Below are 18,945 nucleotides of genomic sequence, written 5' to 3'. Positions count from 1 at the left end.
GCCGTCCCTTGAGCGAGAGGTAGTGAGGGAGTGCCGTAGCCCGGGGGCGTAGGCCGTCTCGTGACTCTACCGGCCTCTTGCTTAGGAAATAGACCTTGGTCCGAGGAGTCTTTACAAATGATTCGTCAGAGCCTGCTAGAGTCTTGGCGTAGGAATTTTTGCGAAAAACAACTAAAGAATGGTGCGTGGGACCTAGGGGGGAGTCCCCCATCTAGCCCCCGAGGGAGGCTCGGTTCTACCGAGGCAGAGCCACGTCTCCCTTGCCGTGTTACTGTATTGCCGAGGCCTACGATGGGCTCGGGGGGTTTCTCGAAAAATTAGATCAACTAAATAACGCTTTTTAATTGTATTTCGAGAAACGACATATACGATGCTTGGAAATTTAGGGATAAAAGCGACGTAGCTGTTCTATGTTCCAAGCGTTGGTGAAGACTTCGCCCTTCTCGTTGGCCAGCTTGTAGGTCCTAGGCTTCAGCACTTGGGCGATGATGTACGGTCCTTCCCATGGCGGGGTCAGCTTGTGGTGACCCTTGTTGCTCTGTGCTAGCCTCAACACCAGGTCGCCTACCTTCAAGTCTCGGCCTCGGACGCGTCGGGCCTGATAGCGCCACAGGCTCTGCTGGTATTTGGCCGAGTGTAGTAGCGCGACGTCTCAGGCTTCCTCTAGTTGATCAAGGGCGTCCTCTCGGGTGGTGCGGTTACTTTGTTCGTTATAGGCTTGCAGCCTCGGGGAACCATATTCCAAGTCGGTGGGGAAGATGGCCTCGGCCCCATAGACTAGGAAGAAAGGCGTGAATCCCGTGGCTCGGCTTGGAGTGTTCCTCAGACTCTAGATGACCGACGGGAGTTCGGCGAGCCATTTCTTGCCAAACTTTTTCAACCAGTTGTGAATCCTTGGCTTGAGGCCTTGTAGGATCATGCTGTTGGCATGCTCTACTTGGCCGTTGGTCCTTGGGTGTCGTACGGCCGACCAGGCCACACGGATGTGGTGGTCGTCGCAAAACGTCAGGAACTTTTTGCCGGTGAACTGTGTCCCATTATCGGTGATGATGGTGTTGGGGACCCCAAACCTATGGATAATGTTAATGAAGAACAGCACCGCCTGCTCGGATTTGATTCGATTGATCGGACGAGCCTCGATCCATTTGGAGAATTTATTGATTGATACCAGTAGATGGGTGTAGCCCCCGGGGGCCTTTTGTAGAGGCCCGACCATGTCGAGCCCCCACACGGTGAACGGCCACGTGATGGGGATGGTTTGCAGGGCCAGGGCCGGGAGATGTGTCTACCGAGCATAGTACTGGCATCCTTCGCAGGAGCGTACTAGCTTGGTAGCGTCGGCGACTGCCGTCGGCCAGTAGAACCCTTGGCGGAAAGCGTTCCCTACGAGCATCCGAGGCACCGCGTGGTGCCCGCAGGCGCCTGCGTGTAAGTCCCAAAGCAGGGCTTGGCCCGCCTCAGAACTGATACAATGTTGGAGGACACCTAAGGGACTTCGCCTGTACAATTCGTCGTTGTAGAGGGCGTAGGTCTTGGCTCAGCGCGCAAGCCGTCGCGCTTCGGTTCTGTCATCAGGGAGCTCCCCCCGATCAAGCCAATCGAGGAACAGGACTCACCAATCCGCGTCCTGATCAGTCTACGGAGGCTCGGCATTGACTTCCATGACCTCAGGCTCGGTCGAGGGGGTCTCGGCAGCAGAGGGGGCGTTGAGCCTTGCCGTGGGTTCCACAGGTGGGCCCTCCTCTGTCGTCGAGGTGCAGCCAATGGACGGTCTATGGAGGTCTCTGGCGAAGACGTTCGGGGGGACCGGGGCCCGTGCCGAGGCCATCTTTGCCAGCTCATCGGTGGCCTCGTTGTATTTCCGTGCGACGTGGTTTAGTTCGAGGCCGTCGAACTTGTCCTCTAGGCGTCGTACCAACTTGCAGTAGGCCTCCATTTTGGGGTCGAGGCAATTTGACTCCTTCATCACTTGATCTATGACGAGCCGCGAGTCGCCTCGGACGTCGAGGCGCCGTGCCCCAAGTTCGATGGCGACTTGTAAGCCGTTGATGAGGGCCTCGTATTCGACCACGTTGTTAGAGGCGGCGAAGTGGAGCCGCACCATGTAGCGCATGTGTACTCCGAGGGGCGAAATGAAGAGCAGATCCGTGCCTGCCCCGGTCTTCATCAGGGATCCATCGAAGTATAGGGTCCAGCACTCCGTCTGAACTTGAGCAGGTGGTAGTTGAGTATCTGTCCATTCAGCCACGAAATTGGCCAAGACCTGAGACTTGATCGCCTTTCGAGGCGCAAAGGTCAAGGTTTCCCCCATAAGCTCGACAGCCCACTTGGCTATCCTGCCCGAGGCCTCTCAGTTACGAACTATCTCGCCCAGGGGGAAAGATGATACCACAGTCATTGGGTGTGACTCGAAGTAGTGACGCAGTTTGCGCCGGGCCAGGACCACGGCGTAGACCAGCTTCTGGATGTGGGGGTAGCGTGCTTTGGTCTTGGAGAGCACCTCGCTGATGAAATAAACAGGTCGTTGGGTGGGCAGAGTATGCCCCTCTTCCTGCCTCTCTACCACTACGGCGGCGCTGACCACTTGGGTCGTTGTGGCGACATAGAGTAAGAGGGCCTCGTCCATGGCCGGGGGTATCAGGACGAGAGGATTGGTGAGCAGCCTCTTGAGTCTGTCGAGGGCTTCTTCGGCCTCGGGGGTCTAGGAAAATCGCTCGGATTTTCTCAAGAGTCGGTATAGAGGCAAACCTTTTTCGCCGAGGCGCGAGATGAAGCGGCTCAGGGCCGTAAGGCATCCCATGACCCTCTGCACTCCCTTGAGGTCTCTGATTGGTCCCATGCTGATTGTGGCCGAGATCTTCTCTGGGTTGGCTTCAATGCCGTGTTCTGAGACGATGAATCCCAAGAGCATGCCTCGGGGGACCCCGAACACACACTTCTCGGGATTAAGCTTGATGCCCTTCTCTCTAAGGCATTTGAAGGTTATCCTCAAGTCGTCGATGAGACCCTCGGCCTTTCTGGTCTTGACCACGATGTCGTCTACGTAGGCCTCGACGGTCCGCCCAATGTTGTCGCCAAAGACCTGGGTCATGCACCGCTGGTACGTGGCACCTGCGTTTCTGAGGCCGAAGGGCATCGTTACGTAGCAGTACATGCCGAACGGTGTGATGAAAGATGTCGCGAGCTGGTCGGACTCTTTCATCTTGATCTGATGGTAACCAGAATATGCATTAAGGAAAGACAGGGTCTCGCACCCTGCAGTGGAATCAATGATTTGATCGATTCGGGGCAATGGAAAGGAGACTTTCGGACAGGCTTTGTTCAAACCGGTGTAGTCTACACATATCCTCCATTTCCCGTTTTTCTTCTTGACTAACACGGGGTTAGCCAACCACTCTGGGTGGGACACTTCCTTGATGAACCCGGCCGCCAAGAGTTTCTGTATCTCCTCACCGATGGCCCTACGCTTTTCCTCTTCGAAGCGGCGCAGGCGTTGCCTTGCCGGTCTAGACCCGGCCCGGATGTCCAGGGCATGCTCAGCGACCTCCCTTGGTATGCCCGGCATGTCCGAGGGACTCCATGCGAATATGTCGGTGTTCGCACGGAGAAAGTCGATGAGCACGGCCACCTATTTGATGTCGAGGGTGGCACTGATCCTTAGCGCTCGGTCGTCGGGGCAGGCGGGGTTGACCGGGATGAGTTTGATGGCCTCGGCGGGCTTGAACGCCCCCGCGCGACGCTTGGAGTCAGGTGCCTCGCCACTGAGTTGGTCGAGGTGGGCGATGAGGGTCTCGGCCTCCGCAAGAGCCTCAGCGTACTCGATGCATTCGACGTCGCAGTCGTATGCATGTTCGTACGTGGACTCAATCGTGATGATACCGCTGGGGCCTGACATCTTGAGCTTGATGTAGGTATAGTTGGGGACCGCCATGAACTTGGCGTAGCATGGCCGCCCCAGAATGGCGTGGTAGGCTCCCCCGAACCCGACTACCTCGAAGGTAAGGACTTCCTTGCGGTAGTTGGAGGAGGTGCCGAAGCAGACGGGAAGGTCGATGCGCCCGAGGGGTCGCGTGCGCTTCCCTGGCATGATGCTGTGGAAGGGTGCGACGTCGCCTCGGAGTCTTGACCGATCGATCTCCAAGAGCTCTAGGGTGTTGGCGTAGAGGATGTTGAGGCCGCTGCCTCCATCCATCAACACCTTGGAGAGTCAGGTGTTGCCGATGATCGGGTCAACAACCAGTGGGTACTGTCCAGGATTCGGAACATGGTCAGGGTGGTCATCTCGATCGAAGGTGATCGCCTCTCGAGACCAGTCGAGATACTGGGGGGTGGCCACCTTGACCGAGAAGACCTCTCAGCGTTCCCGCTTACGCTGCCACGCCGTAAGGCATACCGAGGGCCCACCGAAGATCATGAAGGCGTTGCGTACCTCGGGGAACCCGTCGTCCTTGTCTTCGTCCCGGCCACCGGTGCCCTTCTGCTTGGCATCGTCGTCGGGGAGCCCGAGCCTGGCGTAGTAACGCCGCAGCATGGTGCAATCCTCGAGAGCGTGCTTGACCGGGCTCTGGTGGTAAGGGTAGGGTTTCTTGAGCATGTCGTCGAAGGGCCTAGGGCCTTTGAAGCCTCGGGGGTTCTTGCGTTCTGCGGTCGCGACCAGATCAGCCTCCAGGACCTCCTGCTTCCCCAGGCGCCTCTTCTTCTTTCTCTTGGGGAGGTGGGAGGCTGAGGCCTCGGGGGCCTCGTCCCTCCGCTTACCCTTGGTGTCGGTGTTGGGGAAGATGGCTCCAACAGCCTCTTCACCCGAGGCGAAGCTGGTGGCGATGTCGAGGAGCGCGGCACGTTCTGACCTAACTCTCGGACCAAGTCCCGGCAAGTGGTGCCGAAGAGGAAAGCCTGGACGATCTCCGAGTCGCCGACGCTGGGCAACTCGGTGCACTGTTTGGAGAAGCGCCGGATGAAGTCTCGGAGAGACTCGTCTGGCTTCTGGCGACAGCTCTTAAGATCCCAGAAGTTCCTAGGGCGCACGTATGTGCCCTGGAAGTTCCCAACGAAGATCCTCACCAAGTTGCGCCAGTCGTGGATTTGTGAGGGAGGAAGGTGCTCGAGCCAGGCTCGCGCTGAGTCCGACAAGAGCAAGGGGAGGTTGCGGATGATGAGCTGGTCATCGTCCGTGCCACCTAGCTGGCAGGCCAGGTGGTAATCGGCAAGCCAGAGTTCAGGGTTGGTCTCACCGCTGTACTTCGTGAGATTGGCTGGTTGTCGAAACTAGGCGGGGAAAAGAGCAGCGCGGATGACCCTACTGAAGACCTGAGGACCTGGCGGTTCAGGGGAAGGACTGTGGTCCTCCCCGCTGTCGTAGCGTCCGCCTCGGTGTGGGTGGTAGCCCTGAGCGGGCCCCTCGTTGTCATGGCGTCGTCGCCTACTGACCACCTCATGGTCTCCCTGTACCTCGCGTCGATTATCGAGGCGGTCCAGAAGCACGGGGACCCTGTGGGCTATCGGCGCTCGGTCGGGCTTGGGATGAGCCCGGGCTTCCCTGTCCTACCGAGGCGGTGCCGTGGGCAGGTTCGAGGCGCCCCTGTGCCGTCGGGAGGCGGAACTCTCGGCCTGCTGAACCACGGCGGTCTCTAGGAGATCCCAGAGCTCGCCGCGGACCCGCCGCCCCTCCGTGGTAGAAGGCTCGGGCATTGCGTGGACTAGCATTGCCGCAGCCGCGATGTTCTGGCTAGCGCGATTGAAGACTAGGGGTTGCTCACTCCCTTCGTCGTCATGGATGCGGTGATGCACATCGCGGGCCCTCCGTCGGGCTCCTCCGCCTTCGCCGTGACCTCGCTGTTCCTGTTCGAGAGAGTCTCGAAGCTGCTGCAGAAGGAGTTGGTCTTGTTCGACCTTGCCCTGGAGCTCATAGAGTTGTTCTAGGTCTGGGCGCTGAGGTCGCGCAAGAGCGACGTTCTCATTTCGTGCGGCCGGCAGGACGGCGTGTGGAGGTGTGGCGGCGCCCGTACCAGGGCGAAGCGGGGAACGGCTACCTGCCCCCTCGTCCTCTTTGCCCGCCCTCGGCATCCCGAGCCCGACGTGAAAACACTCGCGAGTGGGGTCGTAGGTGCCTTCGTCGTCGGAGTCGGAGTAGCCGAAGCAGTAGTCGCTTGCGGCCAAGAACTGGCGCAAAGCCCCAGGGTCGTGGAGTCCAGAGAAATCCACTCCGGGCCATGTCTCGTCCTCATCCGAGGAGTTAGCGTGGGTGCTCAGGTCGAGAGCGAAGCACTGGCGGCGTTCCGTGGGATCCTCGTGAGCGACAGCGTAAGCGTAGGCGTAAGAGGCGGCGGCGTTTCTCAACCCAAAGGGATATGGGGATGGTGCTGTCGCCAGATTCTGTTCCGCCGGGGTCAGTTCTTCAGGGAGTGGCGGAGCGGAGCTTGACGACTGGGCATCGCCGCGTGCCACCGACGATTTTCCTTTGTCCAAGCTCAGGCTAGACAGGTTCCTAGTCAGGGACCCTGTACCAACAGCTGGTCGTAGGATATCGGCGGGGAGTGGCGTGCCGCCCCGGGTTCGCGTGGCGTCGGGGTGGCCTTGCTCGCGTAGTGCCTGGCGAGCGCGGCGAGAGCGGCCGCCCGGGCGCCGCCTGCGCCTGGGCTGCCGGTGCGTAACTTCATCATCGGACGGTGGGGCTCGAGGAGTGAGGAGTACCATGTCGTACTCATGCCCTAGAGACATGAATTCTAGGCTCCCGAACCAAACCACGGTGCCGAGACGCAATGGTCGTACGGGGTCTGCCATCCGGAACCTGCTGGGATGACGAAACTGACACGTAGAGGCCCCTACCTGGCGCGCCAACTGTCGGTGTTTCGGACCGGGGGGTCCTCAACCGACTAGTGAATTTGTTCTGCGTGCTCCCAATTCCGGATGGTGATGCAAAGAGACACAAGGTTTATACTGGTTCAGGCAATCGAAGCCCTACGTCCAGTCCGAGAGGTCGATCTTGTATTCCTTGCACCGAAGTGCTCGTAGTAGGGGGTTACAAGCTGGGGGAGAGAGGAAACTAGTCCTAGGTCTCAGCCGGGTGTCGTGTGGGCCGTCTGAGACGTTGCTCTCAAGCGGCTGGGATGTGTGCGTGTGGGTGTTACAAGGTGCTCTGTCTTGTTTTTTCCTAAGTGGCCCAAGTCCTCTCCTTTTATAGTTGAAGGGAGGACAAGGATAGTACATGTATTACTATGCGGCGTCGTGCTAATAGGGGTGGCATGTCCGAGCCCTGTTGCCTGTTCCTGTGGCGGCGTGGTCGTCGGAATGGTCCATCCTTGGAGCACTGGGGTGGCGTGGGCGTCTCATCCGATCCTGTGCGTCGTGGGAGCCCCGGGACAGCCTCGGAGTGGGTGCGGCGGCGGACGTGCAGACCACTGTGGACGGACTGTGTGCGAGGCTGAGGCTTGATTGGTGCCGAGGCTAAACTACAGTGGGGGGGTCTCGGCAGGCACGAACCCCAAGATAGCCGAGACCTTGGTGTACAGTGCCGAGGCCTTGAGCGGGCAGCTGATCGTGGGCACAACGTTAGGATACAGTGGCCGGTAACCCCCGCCGTACCCTGTCCCAGCCGGTATGGCGCTGATCATGGACACAGCGTTAGGACACTGTTGACACCGTTTTTTGTACGTGATGGTGATCGGAGTGGATTAATCGGTGAGGGGAAGGTTACTGTGTACTTTGATAGCCGATGGAAGCCAGCTTGTAAAGATAGTTGCTGATAGCTGGTGGTGGTCGATGGAAAGGTTGGTTTGGATTCGGGCGTTGCCGATGAAGTTAGAGGTGTTATTGTCGATGCCGATGAGAGGAGATTTGAAGACTACTGCCGATGAAACAGGGAATATGCCGATGAAGGAAGGCTTGAAGACTACTGCCGATGAAATAGGGAGTATGCCGATGGGAAGGAGGACGGTGAGATTTCCATCGTAATTGAGGCGGACAGGGAAATAGATAGAAGTTGATTTCCTTTTTTATATTAGTTAGAGTATGATTCATGTAAGAGTCACGTGTTTCCTTAGATATGGGATTGGTGTCCTAGTTGTGTTTGGTTGTGTCTCTTTAGATCAGGGTATAAATATGGAGTAAGGGGCAATGTAAGAAAATATATATCAATCAATATCAAAACCAACTTTTACTCCTATTTGCATCTACTTTTCGGCGACTTCGTCAATTTGCATACTTTTCTTTTTACGAGTTCTCATTGATTCGGCGAGCTGCATCGCTTCAGCGCGATCTTCGGCGATTCTCGAGTTCCGCGTGAGCACCTCTTGGCCGTGACTTCCGGGCGTATCGCTGTTGTCAGGACCAAAGTGTTCGTTTCTTCATCCTTGTCGATTAGCAGGTCAAATCGACTGGCACGCTTTGGATATCGATTCGGGTATTAGCCCTTTGTGTTTGCAGATCCACTTTTGCATCAACACATCTTTTGGCACGCTCGGTGGGACCAATCAATCAATATGTTCAATTCCGAGATCGATCCAGGGAACATCATCGCAGTATCAGAAGAAGATCTCAAGGAAGAACAGAGGCAAGCTATGGAAAAGGCTGTAGAAGAATACAAGCAGCTTTGTCTGAGATCGTTTAGCTTGAACAAGAGTGGACAAGTCATCCAGAAGCAAGATTTGCCGTTACCTCGGCAGGTTACCTTTGATTCCAATCCTGGTAAACTTCAAGAGATGGTTAATTCTGCAGTAAATCATGCTTTGATTAATCATTCCAGTGTGCTGTCCAATACTGTTCATAATGCTGTGGTTCGAACTCTCAAAGAAGGACAAGCGGCACCACATTACGTTGGGCCTGCCTATCATCAACCCGAGCCGGCGTCTGTCAAAACTCCATCGGCTCCTTCGGCCGTTGTGGGTACAGAAGTTGCTTCCCCTCCAGTATTGGCAGGCTCACCTAATATTCAATCTATACCGATACAATCAGATCAGGTACTACCAGGAGGGCGAATTCAGCTTAATACAGATCTATCGGCATCAGCTATGTCAGGCCCTGTGTCTCAGAATAGCCAGATTCCTACTAATTGGTGGGGATATGGTATGCCTCCGGAGTCATCTGTTTTCAATCCTAGATCACCTCAAGTGTTTGATGCAGTAGGAAGAGCTCCTATACCATCGGCCGTTTCGCCGATGGCTCAAGTGCCTCAATATGCCGCAGCTACTTCTGTGCAACCAACTCCAAGAGGTTTCCAGATGCCTATGGTTCAAACATTCAATTCAAGTCCATCGGCGAGCTTACTGCCGATGCAGCAGAAAGCCCCTGCTACAAGTCAAACTGGGGTTCAGTTCATGCCTCAAACCGGTTATAATTATCCAACAATATCAGCAAATTACCAGCCATCGGTAAGTTTTGTACCGATGAGTTCTAATAATGATTGGTCAGGACAATTACCTGTTCAACATACAGTTCAGCGAAATCAGCAGGTCGCAGGGATTCAACAAGGTCATATGCAAGCTGGTTTCCAGAATCAAGCATCGGCAGCTCAGCCGATGAATCCTTTCCAACAGGTTAATGGACCACAAGTAACGGCAAATATGCCGATTGCTGGAGATCGTGGGCCACAAAGATATGTGGAGGGATGTCAGCAGGCACCTCTGGTAGAAGTTCAACCAGTTCGTCAGCAGGAGGCTGATGCTTTTTGGGCCGATAAGATAGCAGAAATTATGAAGGATCAGTTTGGGATAAAGCCCAAGGTCAATACGTATTCTTATCGGACTCCGTACCCTCCTGCATACGATTTAATTCCTCTCCCAAATCGGTACAAGGTACCGGATTTCACTAAATTCTCTGGGCAAGATGATACATCAACAATGGAACATGTCAATCGCTTCATTATTCAATGTGGAGAGGCAGCTAACAGAGATGAATTAAGAGTTCGATTATTCTCGTCATCTTTGTCTGGATCAGCATTTACATGGTTCATTTCATTGCCACCAAACTCTATTATTACTTGGGTTGATCTAGAAAAACAATTCCATAAGTATTTCTTTGCTGGAATCCATGAAAAGAAGCTTACCGATTTAGTAAAATTGAGACAGCGTAATGATGAATCGGTAGAAAGCTTTGTACAAAGGCTACGAGATGTAAAAAATAAGTGCTACAGCCTGGTGCTGGATGATCGGCAGCTTGCCGATCTGGCTTTCCAAGGGTTATTGCCACATCTTAAAGACAGATATGCTTCTCAGGAATTTGAAAGCCTCAGTCATCTTGTGCAAAGGATCTCTGATCAAGATACTAGGGTTTTTGAACCTAAAAAGAATTGGAGTAAAAAGGTATCATTTGTTGAGGAAGTAGAAGATTCTGACTCTGATGAAGAACCAGTTATCGGCTTAGCTGAGTGGGTTAAGAACAAAAAGCCGATATCATGCCCCTTTGGTCAAAAAGAGCCAGAAAAGTTTACTTTTGATATCACCAAGGCCGATAAAATATTTGATCTTCTGCTTCAAGAGGGCCAAATTAAGCTGTCACCTAATCACGTGATTCCATCGGCAGAAGAGTTGAAAAAGATTTTGTACTGCAAATGGCACAATGCAACTTCACACAGTACAAATGAGTGCAAGGTATTTAGGCAACAGTTACAATCGGCTATTGAATCTGGGAGAATTAAGTTTGGTACTTCCAAGACCCAGAAGCCGATGAAAATTGATCAACACCCTTTTCCAGCAAATATGTTGGATGCCAAAGGAAAGACCAAGGTATTGACATCAGAAGCTGCTGAGAAAAACGCGTCAGTAGACCCCCAACATCGGATAACTACCGATGATGCAAAGAGTAAGGGTTTGCTAGGGGAAAGCAGTAGTTCCAAAAAACCTCCTCGACCTGGCATTATGATTACTCATCGAAGGCAGCAGGAGGGTTGGCGTCAACGTAATGACCGATATCGGCAACAGCAAGAAATGAGACGTCAGGAAGAGTGGAATCGACATAAAGATCATTGGAGATGTCCGTTCTTCATCCATTGCTGGGAAGAAGGTATTAAATTGCCAACTGTTGAAAATTGCCCTGAGTGTAATGGTTATTACGGAGTCAATCGTTCAGAAAGGATGTTTCAACGTGGTAATCAGGGTTTGTCTATCAACGAACCGATCAGAGGCAGAACATCAGTGCATGATCGGCTGGGGGGCAGACTTAGTGTACATGAGAGGCTTGGTAAACGCGCTGGATATTTTCCAAGGAATCAAGAGGAGCTTGAGGAGATGGCAAACGCAAGAGTTCCCGATGAGGAGATATTCTACAGGGACCCTAATATACGTCGCGTAGAACTAACTAGGACTTGTTATCAGCCGGTTTGGAAAACCAAGTTTCCTCGATGGTGCCCAGAGGGTCTGACAAAGACGCAGAGGAGGAGGATGCAACGTGAGCGTCAGGAGGATTTATACCAGGAAGAAAATTCCTCCAATGAAAAGCCTGGTCATCAGCAGTGGTAGGTAAAACACAAAAATAAGGGTCCATCGGCAGATGTTAATATGGTATTCATGTTGCCGATGGAGTTTTTGGCACTATCTGATAATGAGGAAGAAGTTGTTCTCTCTGATCAAGTAGCTCAGTTAACACTAGATCCAATGATGGCCGTTTTTGAGAAACCTACCGATGACGAGAGACAGCATCTTAAGGCTTTATTTGTGAAGGGCAGAGTTGATGGGCAGCCTGTGTCTAAGGTACTTATTGATGGAGGGGCTGCGATTAATATTATGCCTTATGTGATGTATCGGAAACTTGGTAAGGGGGATCAAGACTTGACCAAAACCGATATGATGTTGAAAGATTTTGAAGGCAATGTGTCACCGGCTAAAGGGGCAGTGTGCGTGGAATTGACCATCGGCAGCAAAACCTTGCCGACGACGTTCTTTGTTATCAACGGCAAGGGTGCATATAATCTCCTTCTAGGGAGGGATTGGATTCATGCTAATTGTTGTGTTCCTTCTACAATGCATCAATGCCTCGTACAGTGGATTGGGGATAAGATTGAGATCGTCCCTGGTGATTCTTCTTATATCATCGCATCGGCAGAATCAGATACTTATGAGCGAACTAAATGCATATCAGGAGAAGCTTGGGAAAAAGAGTTCCTTAGAGTTGCTGATTATAAAATTCCACCGATCCAAGCAGTCGGTTCTGAAGAGGAGTTTTAATGGATAGGTTTGCCGATGATGGGAAATTAGGTCAAGGGTTCACATCGGCAGATGATTTAGTAGAAGTAGATATTGGTGATGGTAATAGGTCAAGACCTACTTTTATTAGTGCTAAGTTAGATTCCAAGTGTAAGCAGCGAGTAACAGATTTATTAAAAGAATATAAAGATTGTTTTGCTTGGGATTATACTGAGATGCCTGGATTAGACCGATCGATAGTTGAACATCGGTTACCTATCAAATCTGGATTTCGGCCACATCAGCAGCCAGCGCGCCGATGCAACCCTAATGTACTTCCTGACATTAAGGCCGAAATAACTAAATTAATTGAAGCAAAGTTTATTCGGCAATGTCGATACGCAGAGTGGATCTCTAATGTGGTTCCTGTTTATAAGAAAAATGGAAAACTTCGTGTTTGTATTGATTTCAGGAATCTCAACAAAGCCACACCAATGGATGGTTATCCAATGCCGATTGCTGATTTGTTGATTGATGCTGCGGCTGGACATCAAATTATTAGCTTCATGGATGGTAATGTAGGTTACAATCAAATATTCATGGCTGAGGAGGATATTCCCAAGACTGCTTTCAGATGTCCAGGACATGTGGGGTTGTTTGAGTGGATAGTCATGACGTTTGGTTTGAAAAATGCCGGTGCTACTTATCAAAGGGCTATGAACTTTATTTTTCATGAGTACATCGGCACATTAGTGGAGATCTACATTGATGATGTAGTAATTAAGTCTGGAGATATCACAGCACATTTAGCCGATCTGCGAAAGATACTAGAGTGCACAAGGAAGCATGGATTGAAGATGAATCCTAATAAATGTGCATTCGGTGTATCGGCAGGACAATTCTTGGGTTTTATGGTGCATCAGCGGGGCATTGAAATCAGTAGGAAGTCTATTGATGCAATTAACAAGGTGATTGCTCCTGCCAATAAGACTGAATTACAATCTTTGATCGGTAAGATTAATTTCATTAGAAGATTCATATCTAATCTGTCGGGTAAGATCAAGGCTTTCAGCCCATTACTTAGATTGAAAGCTGATCAGGAATTTGTATGGGGAGTTGAACAGCAATTAGCCCTTGATGAAATTAAGAAATATTTATCAAATCCTCCAGTGCTAGTTCCACCTCAACATGGGAAGCCTTTCAGGTTATATTTGTCAGCAGATGATGCAGTTATCGGTTCAGCTCTTATTCAAGAATTTGAAGGGAAAGAACGTGTTATTTATTATTTGAGCAGAAGATTAGTGGATGCTGAGACGAGGTATTCGGCTATCGAGAAATTGTGTCTGTGCTTATACTTTTCTTGTATCAAATTAAGGCATTATTTGTTATCTGCCGAATGTACGGTCATATGCAAAGACGATGTGGTCAAGTATATGTTGTCGATGCCGATATTAAGTGGTAGAATCGGCAAGTGGATTTTAGCATTATCAGAATTTGAACTACGCTACAAATCAACTAAGGCAGTTAAAGGGCAAGTGATGGCTGATTTTGTCACTCAGCATTGTAACACGGTGGATTCTCTGGGGATTGCTCCCTGGGCACTTTTCTTCGATGGGTCCACATGTGGTGAAGGAGCAGGTATCGGCATTGTGTTAATTTCACCTCAAGGGAAGAAGTATGAGTTTTCATTGCCGATTGTTGCTACAGCAACAAACAATCAAGCTGAATATCAAGCCTTGATAAAAGGGTTAGAATTGCTGAAGGAGATACGTGCCGATGTTGTTGAAATCTTTGGTGATTCTATGCTAGTTATAAATCAATTGGCTGGAAGTTATGAATGCCGAAGTGAAGCCTTGATTTCGTATTATGAAAGGTGTTTGCAATTATTGAAAGGATTTAGAGATTTTCGTCTTGAACATATCTCTCGATTGCATAATGAGGAAGCTAATCGACTAGCTCAGCATGCTTCAGGGTATCAGCCTATTCAGGAAGTGCTAACATCGGCAGTTGATACCGATGACTGGAGGAAAGAGATTGTCGATTATTTAAAGGATCCAGGTAGAAAGGTTGAGAGACGTATAAGGTTCCAAGCTACCAAATATGTGCTCCTCGATGATGAATTATATTATCGAACTATAGATGGAGTTTTACTCAGATGTGTTAACAATGATGAATCGAAAAGCTTGATGGGTGAAATTCATGAAGGAGTATGTGGGGCACATCAATCGGCTTTCAAGATGAAATGGATGATCAGAAGGAATGGGTACTATTGGCCGACTATTCTTGAAGATTGTTTTAAATATTTTAAGGGATGCCAGGGGTGTCAAAAGTTTGGTAATATTCAAAGAGCGCCTGCATCGGCTATGAATCCTATAATCAAACCGTGGCCGTTCCGGGGATGGGCTATTGATCTCATTGGTCAGATTTATCCGCCATCGAGTAAAGGACATAAATTTATCCTGGTGGCTACCGATTATTTTACAAAGTGGGTTGAGGCAGTTCCTTTGAAAAAGGTGACATCGGTCAATATGATTGATTTTGTGAAAGAGCATATTGTTTACCGATTTGGTATTCCTCAGACTATCACTACCGATCAGGGCACTATGTTTACATCAGGAGAATTTGATGAGTTTGCTGTAGGTATGGGAATTAAAATTTTAAATTCTTCTCCATATTATGCTCAAGCTAATGGTCAAGCTGAGGCTTCTAACAAAGGGATCATCAAACTCATTAAGCGCAAAATTGAAGAAAATCCTAGGAGGTGGCATACAGTATTAAATGAAGCCTTGTGGTCATATCGGATGTCATGTCATGGTGCAACCAAAGTAACGCCTTATCAGTTAGTATATGGACACGATGCAGTATTGCCTTGGGAAATTAAGGTTGGCTCTAGACGAATACGTTATCAAGATCAGCTGACAGCCGATGACTATAATACTCTTATGAAGGATGAGTTGGAAGATGTGGCGGGTCATCGGTTAAGGGCTTTAGTTAGTATCGAAGAAAATAAGAAAAGAGTAGCTAGATGGTATAACAAGAAGGTGAAAGTAAAAGAGTTTGCCGATGGAGATCTGGTCTGGAAATTGATTTTACCGATTGGGACTAAAAGTTCAAAGTTTGGAAAGTGGTCTCCTAATTGGGAAGGTCCATATCGGATAAATCAGTCAGTTCCTGGTAATGCATATATTTTAGAAACCCTCGAAGGGGTTGTGTTTCTCAGAGCGATAAATGGAAAATATTTAAAGAAATATTACCCTAGTATCTGGATAGATGCATAAAAGTATAAGTGCCGATAACAGTACTATCGGTTAGAATTATGCAAGGATGTCAATGTCTCATAAAGTGCCGATACAATAAATAAGATTACACGTTCAACAAGGATTGGATAGCTAATATCGCACGCAGGCGAATCTGGTCGGCTTCCTCCAGTTCCTTGATATCATCATCGGCGGCACCCTCCACAGGCTTGAGTTTTTTCTTCATGGCTAAAGCTTTGCGAGCTTGGATATCTCTTTCTTGCTGAAGGGTCTTGATGGCATCGGGTAGTTGGTTTTCTTCTTGTTGGGCATGAGTTAAGGCTGCCTCAACTTCCTTCAGTTCAGCCAATAGAGCCATCTTACTTGCTGATAAATCTAAGATTTTCTGCTTAAGTTCAGCGCCCGAAGTCTGTAAGTTGCCGATGCCCTTGTGCTTCTCATCGGCAATCTGTTTTAGTTGTAACATCTCTTCTTTGAGTTGAGCCTGAGCTGCTCTATCGGCAATGCGCTGAGCAGCCCGTTGATATTGCAGTTGGCGACTTTCTAAGTGAGCTGCTGGGAAAAGTGCTTCTTCTACATCGGCAGGGACCTGGCCACGAATTGTTTTGAAAATTGTCTTTGCGGGGTCCGAGTCATCTACCAGCTGGGCGGTACCTTGCTGTAGCAAGTTCAGGAGGGCTTCCAACTTGGATTTAGTCTCTGCCGATATTGTTCCCAGTGCAAGGGAAGAACTTGTCTCCTCTCCATCGTCGTCAGAAATATCAATGGCAAAGGAAAATAGACTGTTCGGGGAGTCTTGTTCCTGAGAGAGAGAGAGGGAGATCAGTTAGGGGTAGGTATGAGTATTGTAAAATCAGATAGGTTAATCGGTTTACCTGTTTCAAGGCAATTTCCTGTGCTTGACTGGAGGAAGCAACCTGGAGTATGTCATGTGGATCAGCTGAACTTGCCGATAGGATATCCTCTATGACTTCATCGGTGGTGGGCTCTTGAGGTATGATGACCGATGACATTGGAGCGGATGTAGGGATCGGCATAGACCTTTGTCGTTTTGGCTGTGCTTCAGTATCTGTTGAAGCTTTGCGCTTTGCTTGGACATCGGCAACGATTGGCTGGGGGGCATCGACACTTGATTGTGAAGCTTGGGCATCTGGTACGTTTGCCGATGTACCCAATTGTTGCTGCAAAACAAGTGTAAGATATGATATTTAACAGATAAAATGTAAAGTCAAGAAGCTACCTCTGAAGGAGTGGTGCTTGATATCGGCGGAATTGCCGATGACGATCCCGTAGCAGCTCTTACCCCCTGATGATTAAGGTTAATATAGTTTGTGATCGGCATAAGTGAAAATAAACAAGGTTGTTACCTTAAAGGCTTTGACCAAGGTTGTGGCAGCGGCCGATGGGGTAGCCCTGGATGTAGCCAATTTGGACTTAGAAGTGATGGTCTTAGTACGAATCTTCTGGTGGGTCAAAGCGGCTAAGGTGGGAGCGTTGTAGCCGATCGGCGATGTTGGGGAAACAGGCCGGAGGTTGAAGGGTTTCCCACTTTTGCTCACCGATGGTGCTGGGTTATTAACCTGTTACAAGGGAATCAGTTACTGATAAATGAAAGGAAAAGCAGAAGGGAGTTCAAAGGAAACTTACCGCGTCGTCAGGGATGGCATATTCAGAATCGATCATGTGCCGATATGTGTGAACAGAAGTCGCGAACAGTTGCTCTTTCCACTCTCGCCACCATTGCTTGTATGACTCGGTGATGAAAGATATTGGCGTCCAGGTGGATATATCGACATCTGTGGTATCGGCATCAGGAGAAAGTTGTACTACCTTGTTCCAGTCTGTTCCGCAGGTGATTGTTTCCCTGGGTTTGATCACATCGGCAAAGCAGAGTTTGATTGGCAGTTGCCCAAAAGCCAATTGGCGGGATACTACCGATGGGTTGTAAAATTCATATGTAATGTTGGTGTTTTTTCCGCTGCCGAATGTGTTTACTGGAATTGCCCTGGGAGTGATGATAGCCATCATAAGCTCATTATCTTGATTCAGAGTGTCATCGGCAAAGTTGAAAAGAAGGGGGAATCTGTTTTCTTCGTCGATATAAGGTACCCAGGCCCTATGATCACGAGAAAGACCATTGTAGAAGCTTTGAAAGAATCTGCCGATTTGGTCTTCGTTGGCTTCTGTTCCAGGGAGGACGATTATGGCTTCACCAAAATTGAGGGGTGAGCGTGTTGCCGATTCATCATCCCCGAGCACATAATCTTCAGCAATTTCTCGTGGGAATTGTTGAGCAAAAAAGTCCCATTGCAAACGTTTGTGCATATGGGCATTCAGCCACATGTTGATAAACCACCACGGGCCTCCCAGGTTGCCGATGGGTTCGCCAAGCAGAAGCTTCTGAGACACTTGGTGAAGAAGATGATAAGTGGAGCTCAGAAGATATCGGCCAAGAGGAAACCTTGCGCCATTAGCTAGAAGTTCAGCTGCAGGGAGGAAGGCGTTGGTTGGTCCTACTGATCGACCACAGAAGATAAATTTTTCTAACCACATATTCAGGAATGTGGCATGTTCCCTCTGGCTAGGTGTCCCGGTTTTCTGGTATTCTTGAATATATCCTGTCCAACCGCCGATGTTACGGGTATTCACTCTATATTCAGGCTTTCTACCATAGATGGAGCCTTCGTCGGCAGTTGAGATGTCCAAGCCAGTAAGCATGTGGACATCGGCAAGGGTAGGAGTAGCTGGGCCATGTCCAAACATAAAAGTATTGGTTGTATCTGACCAGAAATAAGCAGCTGTAATTATCATTGATTCATTTTTCTGCATATCGGCAATAGAGAGCCTGATACATTGGTCTAATCTTCGTTCTGCCCAGTATACTTGCATCGAGTTATTAACTCTCAAGTACCAGTCTTTCCACCCCTTGGTGGTTTTGGGCCAAGATCGGAATGTGTCTTTCCACAAATTCAGAGAGAAATTTTGGGCTCTAAAGGGGATTCTGTTAACCTCTGCATTGATCAGATCGGTTGGATCTGGGTTGCCCATTGGTCCGAGGCATTGGACGTGCGGCTGATCGGTTGGGATAATTAATTTGTTGCGCAGTTCCTAAGGTTATAGAATCCAGAGAATAGAAGAAAGGGAAAATCACCAACTGAATGAATTTGCGAAAAGATCAAAGTAAAGGGTAATGGAAGTGGAACGAACCGCGGGGACGTCGAAGTTGATGGCCATGGTCTTGAGGAAACTTGAAGTTAGCACCGGAGAAGGGTTCTTCTTGGTTGGGGTCGCGTGGTTGTTCGTCGGAGTCGCCGCCGGAGAGAGAAAATGCCAAGGATTGGAGGCTGAAGGTAGAAAATGAGGGTTCCGGAGGAATCTATTTATAAGCCGCCCGGAGTAAGGGTATTTTGGACTTATTTCTATGTCGCGCGCATATAGGTCGAGACGGTTCAGAAGGATATGGTAACTGTTCGCACGATAATCAGGGGATTGTGCAGATGAGTTGATGACAAGTAATCATGATTTAGAGGGGATATCGATACAGGATATTTTAATTCTGAAAATGGCAGCATTAT

General features: G+C 49.8%; 1 protein-coding gene across 1 annotated transcript; it reads right to left on the bottom strand.

Annotated features, from left to right (window-relative positions):
• Positions 1–15,476: 15,476 nt before the first annotated feature.
• LOC136468739 (uncharacterized) lies at positions 15,477–17,134 on the bottom strand. Its single transcript, XM_066467194.1, has 5 exons — positions 17,018–17,134; positions 16,738–16,950; positions 16,611–16,676; positions 16,246–16,551; positions 15,477–15,818 (listed from the first exon to the last, which is right to left on the bottom strand). Exons 1-5 carry the CDS (start codon positions 17,051–17,053, stop codon positions 15,477–15,479), a joined length of 963 nt encoding a protein of 320 aa, XP_066323291.1. The 5' UTR covers positions 17,054–17,134.
• Between the last annotated feature and the right edge of the window lie 1,811 nt (positions 17,135–18,945).

The sequence above is a fragment of the Miscanthus floridulus genome, chromosome 8 (genome assembly GCF_019320115.1).
Source record: "Miscanthus floridulus cultivar M001 chromosome 8, ASM1932011v1, whole genome shotgun sequence".
Classification (NCBI taxonomy): Eukaryota; Viridiplantae; Streptophyta; class Magnoliopsida; order Poales; family Poaceae; genus Miscanthus; species Miscanthus floridulus.
The sequence above is the reverse complement of the archived record's forward strand: the minus strand, read 5'-3'. Positions and strand labels throughout refer to the sequence as shown.

Coding starts and splice junctions, on each gene's coding strand:
- LOC136468739 (XM_066467194.1), bottom strand. CDS start 17,053: ATGATCGATTCTGAATATGCCATCCCTGACGACGCG. Junction 16,951..17,017: donor ATGCCATCCCTGACGACGCG/GTAAGTTTCCTT, acceptor CCCTTGTAACAG/GTTAATAACCCAGCACCATC. Junction 16,677..16,737: donor CCTTGGTCAAAGCCTTTAAG/GTAACAACCTTG, acceptor CTTAATCATCAG/GGGGTAAGAGCTGCTACGGG.